This window comes from Trachinotus anak, unplaced genomic scaffold (assembly GCF_046630095.1).
Source record: "Trachinotus anak isolate AG129_WGS33_773 ecotype Australia unplaced genomic scaffold, CSIRO_AGI_Tana_v1 ptg000025l, whole genome shotgun sequence".
Classification (NCBI taxonomy): Eukaryota; Metazoa; Chordata; class Actinopteri; order Carangiformes; family Carangidae; genus Trachinotus; species Trachinotus anak.
The window spans coordinates 3,155,695-3,167,785 of record NW_027273876.1 but is presented as its reverse complement, the minus strand read 5'-3'; the positions used below and the strand labels follow the sequence as shown (position 1 = coordinate 3,167,785).

Here is a 12,091-nt window from a genome sequence, read left to right as displayed (position 1 = left end):
CTCTTACAGGGGTTGGGTCACCAGATAAATCTGAGGGTTCATGAGATGATTAAAAGGTGAGGAAAGAAAAAATCATTTCTGCTGCACAGAATTGTATTTATTTTTTTATTTATTTTGGGGGGAATATAGTGGGAAATTTTACCTCATTATTCAAGTTTAGAGGAGAAAATGTTCTTTAAGTGGAACTGATTTTTTTATTTTATTTTATTCTTTATTTTTTTGGAAGGAGTCACAGCCAAAACATTGGGGAACGCTGGTTTAATATGTGTTGAATGCTATAAAGTGATCGTGTGTTATTTGAATGTAAAACTCTGAATGTGAGCAGCAGCTGTAGAGATAAACGTGGCGGAGTTCAGCGCCTGAGTGCAGCTCTCAGCTCAGTGTCAGGGGTCAAAGGTTCATCCGTCCACTCAACCTCTGCAAACCTGCACAGATACACTCTTAAACACGCTGTTTCTGTGTCCTGCTCTCTAACCTACATGCCCCCGACGATAGGAGCCGGAGCTGGGGGGGGGGGCATCCATCATCAGGCGGACCGGTCTGAGGCGCCCTCTGCTGGCGGAACAGCTGCAGCGGTGACCTGGACCCTCACATCCTGCCAGATGTTGAGCATCGATGACACGATCAACTGCTTCAAGGCGACGTTTGTTCACCGTGATTGAATCAATCAGTCCGCACTAAATCCAGCGTGAAGGGATTAAAGTGGTTACTGGCATTAAGCTTTACTGACTTCACTGATTTAACTGTTAAAAAATGCAGTTTTCTCTTTTACATTCAGTGTTAGAAGTAATATAACAATTAATTATTTAGATTAATAGAGTTGAAACTGAAGCTGCATTAGGAAATAGATTTTAATCTCAAGATAGAGCCAATCAGCAGGTAGAAATAGTGATTGTGTTGCTTTATGATCCTTTTCAACCTTGTTATTTGCTCCACTTTCTAAAAACTTAATTTAAAATCAGCTTCTGTTACAAAGCAGAGCACAAGACACAAGAGAAGCTGAACCCTGGCAGGTTTACGCAGCATGTTTGCAGTGATTTTTGATTTATTTTTAAAAAAAATCAAACCCACAACCTTTGGCATTTTAAATATATAAAAAATGAAAAACAGAGACTTTCCTGCAGACCTCGGTCCCGGTGGTGACGGTGCAGAGTCTGGCAGCAGTGCGCTTCTGCCGTCTCCTGACCCAGAGATGATCCCGCCGCCATGAATTATGCATGAGATCCGGGTACAGATTACCCCTATCAATATGCAATACTCATTACGCTGGTTAAATTGCCACTTAATAGTTATGAATATGTGGAAAATGTCTGGGACCCATATAGCCCACCTCTGGTTTTAGATTTTTTTTTTTTTTTTTTTTTTTGCTTTTGCTTTTTTCTTTTTTTCTTTTTACCTGAAATGAGTTTGGAAAGACTTTGGAAAATATTGCACAGGTCTCCTATGGGCTGCAGCCTTTAGTGTCCTGAAGACAATATGTTTGTTTTATCAGGGGCCGGTAGACAATGCGCCACAGGCCCCAGAGGCTGGGACGTCTTTATGAGAGGGCAGTGAAGCCTGTGTCCAGCTCGGCGTTTGTCCGGGACTTCACCTTTGGCCGCTCGGTGACCGGACAGATGCGGATAAATCACTCCAGGACCTGGCTCAAGTTCGTGTCATGGCAGCTCCATAAAGGCTCTGAAATGGTCTTAAAGTGGAGGGATGTGGGTTTTTATTTTCCTCCAAAACATTTAGTTTTTGTAAAATGAGGCAGTTTTGTGTGTTTTCTATATTTTCTACAGGAGCAGCTCTGACCTGTTCCCTGTTGCTGAGGCCTGAGCAGCCACTTCCACACATTCAAATATTTTCACCATAAGAAAAAAATTAAAAGTGGCAAATAATCTGTGATTTTCCTGCAGGTAAAAATATGGAAGAAAATCCTGCTTTGCTCTCAAATTGTTGGAGTGTAAACAGCATTTTCTTAAAAAAAAAACAAAACAAAAAACCAAAACTACAATTTTCACTCACAATAAAATAAAAACTTAATATCTAAACTGACACTTTACAATCAAACCTTTAGCAGCCACGTTGTTTTTAGGGAAACTGTTATTCCAAGTTTTTCCCAGCAGCTTAAACCAACTGAATCTGACCGGACACCACTTCCATCCCCAGTCCAGCCTTTCCAGTCCCATCCACGCAGTTAAGCCGTCACTCTCATTCAAGGTTGTGAATTATATAGTACATTGTCTACTCCCCAAAACCATAAAACCAACTTTATGGACCTCACGTGACTTTTCACAGTCTGTAAGTAATATAGGTCTATACAATCTTTGGTAAGGGGGGATTTTTACCAACTTCAGCCCTGCCTTTATACCTGTAAGCCAAAGCCACTCTTTTTATTCCTTTTTTTTTTTTTAAGGGGATTTTATCACCAAACACGCATCTCGCTGCAAAGAGGTCAGAGGAGGTAAGTTTAAAAAAGTCTTCTCTTTCACTCTGTCTCTGCTTAAAAAAAAAAAAAATGCATCCAAAAATCTGTCTTAAAATCTGGTCCTTGATTTGACATCTGGACATGTCCTCCAGGTTGATCATCAGTGAGTCTAAACCAGAACTTGTTACGCTGCTCCACTTTTCTGCTTTAAAAAAACCCTCTGCCTTGTTTGTATTTATTCTAATCGATAACACACTCGACACACGTTCAAAGCAATTGAGAGAAACTTTATTTTTTCAAGCGCTATGAGTTCACTTACAAATACAAAAAGCTTATTGGCGAAAAAAGCTTACATCACTGCCTATCCACAGAATAACCCTTTGCACTAAAAATTTATCACATTGACAGGTTGAATACATTTGCATTGCTCATAATTAGTTCTAAACAATAATAATAATAATAATAATAGATGCACAAAATATCCTAGAGCTACACATTGGCTTTGTTTATGAAAGTTTATGGATCTGGCCACAAAGATAACCATCAAAAATAGCAGGAGAAGTTACACTAAAGCGCTTTTCAATGGCCCCGGAATAACATTACATTCAATGAAGAGCAGCATATGGTTTGGAAACTTTTTTTTGTGTGTGTGAGTGTGTGAGTGTGTGAGTGTGTGTGTGTGTAACTGTACAATGAATTTACTCCTGTTAGACCGTCAAGAAGTTACAATAAAGAGCTCAAGTTTAAACACCTTCAAGAGAGATAAAGAGAGAGCAAAGAGCATGGACAGTTAATGGCCCCAATCATATTTACATCTTCTTTTCCAAACAGGACACCTAAGCTATCATAGTACAACAACAGGGAACTAAAAATGGCATTTTAAGACCACAGAATACTTCTTTTTCTATCACAATAGCATGCTGGAAGGTGCTGCGCTTTCAATAGCTTTACAGTACTCATGGATTTCTTTCTTTCTTTCTTTTTTTTAATTTTCTTTCTTTAATTATTATTATTTTTTACTCTTCCCAAAAGTTATTCAGTTGTGGAAGGCGCTGCCTCCTGTTACAAGACTCATGCTTTTCAGTTTATTGTCCTTCTTCCACTTCATCCTGCGGTTCTGAAACCAGATTTTGATCTGTCTCTCGGAAAGACACAGGGCGTGGGCTATCTCTATCCTCCGCCGCCTGGTCAGGTACCTATTGAAGTGAAACTCTTTCTCCAGCTCTAGCGTCTGGTAGCGGGTGTACGCGGTTCGGGCCCTTTTCCCATCAGGTCCAGTCATATCTACAATTTTACAGAAAATCCAGAAAATTAGCAACTGCACTGCACAACAAGAGGAGGACAGACAGAGAGAGAGAGGTTGGGGGGGGGGGTTAGGCTGCTGGACTTATTTTTGGCTTCACCATGAGGATGTGCAATAGACAAGAGGGGTCACAACATGAAATGAGCTGATGCAGTAGTTTGGGGGGGTATGGGGGGTGGGGGGGCATAGCATGCAACCAACACGACACACAACAACACGGGTATCATCGCCCCTTTCTTATCTGCAGCTCTCACCGACAACCAGCCTGCACATTCAAGAAGAGAAGAAAGAAAAAGCCTAAATCCACACTTCAGCAGCCGCCCTCTGTGGGGCTGCAGCGGCAGTTAACCTGGACCCCACCGGGAGCAAACAGTCCCATAAAGACTTCACAAACACTGCCTCCCCCCAACCATCCGCACCAGCCTGCTCACTCATGCAACACCTGACAGATTTATGACCCCGCCGGCGTGACACCCTTCAAAACTAAATATTATTAGATGTGTAAATATACCATGGCTTATGTGCAGTTTCCGCATCCAGGGGAATATTTGTGGTGTTTGGCAATCATTGGATGTGGGAGTGGAGGAGGTGGCGTTGGGTTCCTGCTGCTGCTGCTGCTGCTGCTGCTGCTGCTGCTGCTGCGCCCGGGTCGCCGAGCCGGAGCCGCCGCTGCTGTGCGCTCCGTCCTCGGTCTCGGACGCGGCGGTGGCGTCCTCTATCTCCGTGAAGTGCGCGCTGTTGCTTTTGTTGAGGTTGTTGCCGCCGGAGGTCGTGCTCCGGTCAGACGGGGGAGAGGGGCTTTTTAGTTCCAGCGGCTCCCGGCTGGCCGAGGCGCACGACGGCGGCACCGGGTCTGGAGACGAGAGCGAGCAGTTGGGTGTCTGTCTGTACCGGGCGTCCGGCCCGAACCCCCGGGCATCCTCTCTCACGGCACCGAAGTGGCTGCCGGTGTTGGTGCGGTTCACGGTTAGGTCCATGCCATTGTAGTTGTAGCCGAAAGACCCGGAGTGCATGGTGCCAGGGTCTCTGAAGGAGCCGCTCACAGCGCCGTTAGTCCCATAATTTAGTAACTGATAGTCGGAGCCATTTGGATAGCGCCCTGAGAACGAGTTTACAAAGTAAGAGCTCATTTGCTTGGATTTTTAAAGCCTCGATTTGTAGATCTTTGTCGCTATAATCCTGTGTGCTTGCACGATTTATGGATGCAATCATGAATTATAAGCAATGAAGCCCTACTGTACTTTGCCAGGTATGCGGCCAAATATGGGAGAGCGCTCGGGAATCACGTGCCTTTGTTGACCAGTCGTAAATCCTCACTGATGACTTCAAGAGGTAATTCATGCTCCATGGTTACAAATGATGACGAAATAATGGTCGTTAGGCTCCAGTCAATGGTGCCTCCCCGCTGCGCCCCTGAGAGCCGTGCGGGCAGAGAGCGCCATCTTCCGGACAGAGGCGGCAGTGCTCCGCCGGGACGCGCTGTCAGGCCCCGGGGCCATCCATCATTTATGTAACACGCTGATAATATGGGCCACAAAAGGCTCAGGTAACACATAACAGAGACTTATCAGCCGCGGTGCTGGCAGTTTAACGTCTGCAGTGTCAAACAGGAAATTATTTTAATCTTTACACTGGTTTTATGTGAATTTATAGGTTTATTGTGACTCCAGAAGCAGAGCAGTAGCTATACGACTAATTCTGATGTTATTATCAATAATAATATTCATGATAATAAGATTTTTTTTTTTTTTTTTTGTTCTTGGGCATGAATGACACAACAAGATTTTCCAATATACATCAAAAAGCCTTTATTTCTATGTACAATTTCCTAAACAAAATATTGCACACAATATCCAGATGTGCATTGAACACAAGTGAACAACAATAAATAACATGTAACATTTCTCATCTGTACAAATCCAGCTGTTGGTGGCACAGCTGTAAACAACAAGAGCCTAGACTATTACAGAGCCACTACACCACAGGATGTTCAGTGAAGGACGAAGCCTCTTTTAATGTCATGAGGAAAACAATAATAATAATAATTATAATGCTGATAATAAAACTCAGTTGGCCTATGATCATGAGGTAACAACATTTTCAAAAACTAAACACTACAAATTATTTACATTTTGGCGGATTTTTGCATAGTCCCCTAAATAAACACACGATCACAAGGACGAACAGAGGAGGACCTGGTCTTAACCTAATGCGGACATTGTCACCGTGCAGATACTCAAATAAAGTCTATCACTCTACACGTCTCTAACATGTGATTTGCAGCACTTTTATCTACACAGAAATAATACATCATTTTTATTCTGGGAGTGTGCACACAAACACACACACGCACACATGCCTTTCTGCCAGTGTCCTTTTTTATTTATTATTTTTTATTGTTTAGCTCTTTTTCTCCGCCTGCTCCTCCTCCTCAGGCGTCTTTGAGGGATTGAGGAGTTTGTTCTCCTTTTTCCACTTCATCCTGCGGTTCTGAAACCAGATTTTGATCTGTCTCTCCGTCAGGCACAGGGCGTGGGAGATCTCTATCCGGCGCCTCCTGGTCAGGTAGCGGTTAAAGTGGAACTCCTTCTCCAGCTCCAGAGTCTGGTAGCGGGTGTAGGTCTGTCGGCCCCTGCGGCCACTGCTGCCAAATGGACCTGGGAACAAGCAAATAGATTCATCAGTTAATAATTAAATGTCTGTCTCGCGTGAATTTCCAAAGTGTAGGAGAAGAGTCTACCTGAAATTGCACTCAAAATCTGTAGTGGTGTATCTGAAAAAATACAATAAAGTGGTAATTCAGTGTATTGCAGATCTAAATCACATACTTAGAACATACAGAAATATTTTGCTGTGCATAAAGTAGTAAATTATAATAGTCATGAACTATGTATTGGAACATTCCTCCTATAATATTCCTGTTAAAGTCTCTTTTACAGGTACGCATGGCCTCACTAGCTTATATTCATTCTTTAAAATTATATTCTGTAATATCCTGTAATTCCCAATCACATCTCTGTACTGTGCTAATGACCCGCCTCATTGTGAGATTATAATGATCTCTACATATATTTAATTAAACAAAACTCCCCTAAATGATGTCATTAATGTAGGCTAGCTCATAATGGTTCTAGTGTGATGCGTAAAAGTGACCTCATGGTGTATTTTCTCTCCTGTGACACCATGTTGTTCTGTAACACTACAACAGAGACGTGGAGTCACAGTTGAACTGCGCAGCGTCTTGTTTTTTTATATTTACAGTGAAATTAAGGTTTTGTTTTGTTTCTTTTTTGACGTTGAATCCCTCCTGAGGGCGGTGGCTCTGAAAAAAGGCCCAGTCTGGAGGTGCCATGTGACAGAGGCTGAGAGCTCTGGAGCTGGAGCTCCGGTGGTGGAGCTTAGGCCCAGTCTGTATGTACGTGTGTGTGTGTGTGTGTGTGTGCGTGTGTGTGTGTGCGTGTGTACGTGCGCGGCCGGCTGTGTGTGTATGTGATGATGATGGAGCAGCCGAAGCCCTGAAGGCGCATCACAAACTCTTTACTTTCCTCATCAGACCGTGAGCTGGACTCTGTCTAAACCTCCAGCTGATGGACGGTGAGGCCGGGGCAGGTAACAGGTAACCCCGAGCCTCTCACCTCCGGCCACCGCGACAACAGCAGAGTCAAAGGTTCGTACTCACCGGCGGAGCAGGCGTTCATCCTCTGCATCCACGGGTAGATCAGAGTGGAGGACTTGTCGTCGATGCCGCCGCTCATACTGACGCTCTGCTCCGGGCACTCCGCTTTGCGCGGCTGATGCTCCTGACTGACGAACAGCGGCTGCTCCTCACGGCCGGAGAAAGCGCAGGAGCCCTCCGCGTCCTTGTAGAAAGTCCCGACCGGGGGGTAGTCGCAGGCAGCTCCGCCGCCGGCCCGGCCGTAGATGGCCGCGGCCGCTGCGCCCGTCTGCTGGTAGTAGGACGCGGGGTAAACCTTCTCCTGCATGTTGGCTGCTCCATATGTGGCCGCGTTGGAGTAGTGTCTTAACGGATCGGTATATCCCGAGGAATACAGCGGTATCTGACCCAGGAGAGAGTCCTGTCCTCCCGGTAGAGACACGGGAAAAGTTGAGTTAACAAAATAGGAACTCATTGGGTGGACAACGGGGTGTATATACTCCGGAGGAATATGATTTGTTGTCTTTTATAGTCCAAGTGGTTTTGCCATTACTTTATCGGAGATTTGGTTTTTGCTGAGAGGGGGGGTTGTGAGGTGCCACTGAATACAGAGGGGAAGTGTACCATCTGATCAACCTCTGGCCAATCACCGCCGTCTGTGCTTCCACTATTGCACCCATGGGGGGCTCTTGTTGCGCGCAGGGGTCCCCGGTGAATCGAAATGAAGCGCTCGACTCTGTCGGTCTTTACGCGCACACTCACAGAGACGCTGCGACTCACGGAAACACGTTTACACCAAAACACAAGCAAAGCAGCATCCTGCATGTATGAACTGTGCAGGAGGGAACTCAGCATTTTGGTTCATGCAAATCCAGTCCAGAGAAACAGACGCACCTCTCCCCCTCCGCACAAAGTCTTCCTCCCTCGCTGTGTCATCCACACACACACAAACACACACACACAAACACACACACAAACACACTCACATTCAAAATGCAAAAAAAAAAGAGGAAGAAAAAGACGCGCAATGACGCGCCAAACACTCTGCGCGTAATTTCCTTTTACGCACAAATTACAAACATCATCATCCTCTCTGAGTCTCTTCCTCTGCCTCCAACCTTCAGCTCCATCTTCTACAATCATTTACTGTAACTAACCAACACACCAATAAAACACTGAGCCCTCGATGCAGCCGCCGCAGACCCTGTGGTGAAGTGTGGTTCGACCCCGATCTGCGTCAATAATGTTGGTTTTCACTCTTTTTCAAAGGTGTGATCTCGTCCTGATCCCTGATCCACGAAGACGCACAGGAGAGCAGCGCTTCCACACACACCACATCATCATCACCACCACCACCACCATCATCATCATCACCTCCAGCCACCCTGATAAAGTGGACACTAGTTTCACATTTTCAAAAACCCAGTGTAAGTATAAAAGACGTAAGTCTGGACCGTGATTTCCTCTGTCAGTGTCTGTGTTTAGTTAATTCAGCAGATCAATACATGTTGTTATTATTAGGATCTATCAATATTACGATCACTATCTATTAGTTAGTCTGATCTGCTTCTCCTTATTATTAATGACTCAAAATTAAGTGCAGTTCTTATTTTTTTACTCCAAAAAAAAAAAAAAAAAAAAAAAAACGACGTTACGGGATTTTTGTCCAAAAATATGTGAAGTTTGTTAAATTAAACGTCGTAATTTATATTCATGATGTTTATAATTCCATTTATACGAATTCAATTTATTTAATTAACTTTCTTCATTGGAAAAGTTGCCTTATTAAATGAAAAGTAAATTAAAATAACGAAATAAAGCGGTGCGTTGTTAGAATAATGTGGGTGTGAAATTTCTTAGTGTTTTGGATGAATTAGACAGAGAAATTAGATATTAGTTCATTAAAAAATAATAATGCTTTGGTTTCGCTGCGCACTTTGAGAATTAATTTTTTCTTTCTAGGAATTGTTCAGAAAATATTTTCATCCAAAAGTTAGAATTATAAAATCAGAATTTTTGCCTTTAATAAATAAACGGTGGCGCCTCTCGGCCAGGCCGCAACATCTGCAGCTGCAGGACAACATCTGCACAGCCAGACACAGCAAACAACACTGATTTAACATCTGCACTGACGCACACAGGAGAAAGAAATCCGCTGTTTATGTCACATGAAACTATATCTATCTATATCTATGAAACTATAAAACTGCAGCACTGAACAAGAAAACACCAGAAAAGCTGCGGATGCGCCAGAAATCCTGCAAAATGTTGAGTGCGGGGTTTTTGGATGCAGATGTTGACATAAAGCCACAATCAGAGCAAACATTTGATCAAAAATAATAAAAAAATGTGGGAAAAAAACAGATGTGAAAAGGCTGGAAGAGGAGGCGGCGCCGCGCAGCCTCAACTTCAAACTCTCCTGAGCCGTTTTCAGGATAAAAGGACGAAATAAAATCATGTAAAATAACATGAGATAGAATAAAAGCCGGGAACTGAGGAGGAGGTGGATGTGTGGTTGATTTTTAAGAAAAGCGCGTCACAGCTGTAGCATGGGCCTTGCATGACCATCATCATTACCAGCATCATCATCATCATCATCACCACCACAGTCCTGCCTGTCTGGCCTGCAGTCGTCGTTGGAACATCCAGTCAACCACCGCGGGCCTCGCACTGACTCAATGTGGCCATTTTCACTGGTTTTAGGCCAAACTCTGCGGTTTGTTCCCGCCGCTGCAGCCTCTCAGGGGTTAACGCAGACAGAGCAGCAACTGGTTGTGAATCGCTCTCACAGCGCAAGAAAAAACCCATAAGAGGCGCAGGGTGGTTGGACTGGATAATTGCCATTTAGCTGCAGACTAATCTTCGCGTTGCCGGTCATGTAAACACAGGCCGGTGACAGGCCGGTGACAGGCCGGTGACAGGCCGGTGACAGGCCGGGCTCAGCGGAGCTGCGGCGGCGCACTCGTGCTCAGATAATCGCTGCTACAGGAGAAACGCGGAGCCCTTACCTGTGTTGATAATCCATCACGGCCAGTGTGGGAGCCACTCCGCCGCTCGCGTCCTCTCAGTCCCCCCTCACAAAAAATCCCACTTTGTTCAAGTGATTTCATGAAAGTAATCCCACCACCAGCACCTCCACCATCCAGGGGTGCGCTGATCCCTCATTTTCACCAACATACAGCCGCCACATGAACATGGCGCAGCCGCCGAGGCTCCACCGCCCACTCAGGGAGAATCACGCAGGGACCACAGCTTCTCCCCCCCAGCAAACACGGCACACGCGTATTGCATAAACATGGAGCCAAGAAAAAGGTTGTGTTACTAGTGTTAAGTGGATGAGCGGTGGAAAACAGCAGCTGCAATATAACCTCATGGGAAATAAGTTCCCATTCCTGCTGTCCACATGACCGGCGGCGACCAATCCCGGAGCCCGGCGAGTCGTAAACTTCCACGGCAAAGTTGTAAATTTTCATAAACAGCAGCCGTTTTTGTGCTTAAGACATGCTTTCTCACCGCCATCTTTATTTTGTCCAAGGCCTGAGAGGCTGGGGTGTGATGCCGTGTGAGAGGGCAGTGCTGGGATGTGGAAGTGTGAAGGCTGACATTGTTCTGGATGGTGCGCTTGGTTCTGATCCAGCCTCTGGTTTGTAGGTGACGCAGAAGGTCTGTACAGCTTCTCATTGTTCTCTCACCACAACACGAGGTTCAGCCAGACATCCACGGGTTGAACTGATAGAAGATTAGATTATTTATCTTTAATCTTCTAAATCCTAAACCCTGTGTGTTCCCTCTCTTCCGCTCTGTTTCCCTGTCAAAGTAACCGGGGAGTCAAACCTGACGCGCAGGTTGAGCTGCTCTTTGTGCTTGAATAACGCGCTTTCAGGATGAGGGATTTTCTTTGGATTAAAGTCTATTAGGATCTGTCAGAACGGACGATTTCCTTCAGCCACTGCAGACCAATTTGGGATTGACCATACAGGCCAGAGATGGAAATCGTGATTGCAGTCCTGGGGGGGAATTTAAGGCCACAAAAACTTTAAACAGAACTTTTTCCATGAAGATCATCAGGACGAAATTAAACTCCAGTGTTAGAGCGACGCAGAGCCTTGAGTCTTTCAGGCTGAAACTCATTCTTTAAAAGCGGATTTCTCCTCATTGTTAGGTCTTATGGCTTATTTCCGTTCTGCTGTGCTCTTTTTCAGTTGGCACAAAGAGAATTTCCGACATTTATAGACGCAATAAAACCATAAATTCCTGAAACGCAAACGCAACGCATCCCCCCTGTGCTTTGATTTTCTTTCCTCCAAGAGACACAAACTCCAGCTGTCATTTCCTTAAAATGCGTATTTTTTATTAAAATAATATAGGAATAAAACTTTAATAAAATAAAATCAGTAATAAGTAATAATCTCCTCCAATTAGGTCAATGTTTTCATGTCTTTATTAGCTAATAGTCTTTCCTAAATGTCATTTTATATATAAAAAAGACTGATAAAGTTTATTAATTTTTCTCTGTGGGCCTGTGGGCATCAGAAACTGTCTGTCATCTGTCCCGTTTTTGTAATATTTTAATAATACATTTAAAAACCCCACAAAGCTTGATCCTCCGTCCTCAGGCTGAGGCCTTCAACGCTTCATAAAATACATTTCATCAAATCTCTTTCGATTCAAATCAGTCGAAGCTTGATGCGCCGTGGACACTTTCTGTCTCTTTTTTCACGAT

General features: G+C 44.4%; 2 protein-coding genes and 1 long non-coding RNA gene across 6 annotated transcripts in view; 1 reads left to right on the top strand and 2 right to left on the bottom strand.

Moving 5' to 3' along the window:
- The window catches only part of LOC139608945 (uncharacterized), a 34,864-nt gene that overhangs the window by 19,483 nt on the left and 3,290 nt on the right, over positions 1–12,091 (top strand). The window contains exons 4-5 of one of the 2 annotated variants that reach the window (XR_011685118.1): positions 2,399–2,446; positions 8,638–8,795. This is a non-coding gene — a long non-coding RNA (uncharacterized lncRNA). The remainder of the gene's footprint in view (positions 1–2,398; positions 2,447–8,637; positions 8,796–12,091) is intronic. The other variant, XR_011685119.1, reaches the window with a different exon arrangement.
- Positions 2,677–5,020, bottom strand: hoxb5b (homeobox B5b). The gene is made up of 2 exons (XM_071463481.1): positions 4,225–5,020; positions 2,677–3,694 (listed from the first exon to the last, which is right to left on the bottom strand). Exons 1-2 carry the CDS (start codon positions 4,841–4,843, stop codon positions 3,447–3,449), a joined length of 867 nt encoding a protein of 288 aa, XP_071319582.1. The 5' UTR covers positions 4,844–5,020; the 3' UTR covers positions 2,677–3,446.
- hoxb6b (homeobox B6b) lies at positions 5,509–11,391 on the bottom strand. 3 transcript variants are annotated; one of them, XM_071463097.1, is made up of 4 exons: positions 10,377–11,391; positions 7,393–7,789; positions 6,454–6,486; positions 5,509–6,370 (listed from the first exon to the last, which is right to left on the bottom strand). In XM_071463097.1, the coding sequence occupies exons 1-4, from the start codon at positions 10,476–10,478 to the stop codon at positions 6,114–6,116; spliced, it is 789 nt and encodes a 262-aa protein (XP_071319198.1). In that variant the 5' UTR covers positions 10,479–11,391; the 3' UTR covers positions 5,509–6,113. The 3 variants fall into 3 exon arrangements, with proteins under 3 accessions (XP_071319198.1, XP_071319199.1, XP_071319200.1); XM_071463098.1 differs by lacking the exon at positions 6,454–6,486; XM_071463099.1 differs by lacking the exons at positions 6,454–6,486; positions 10,377–11,391 and having other exon boundaries at positions 7,393–8,642.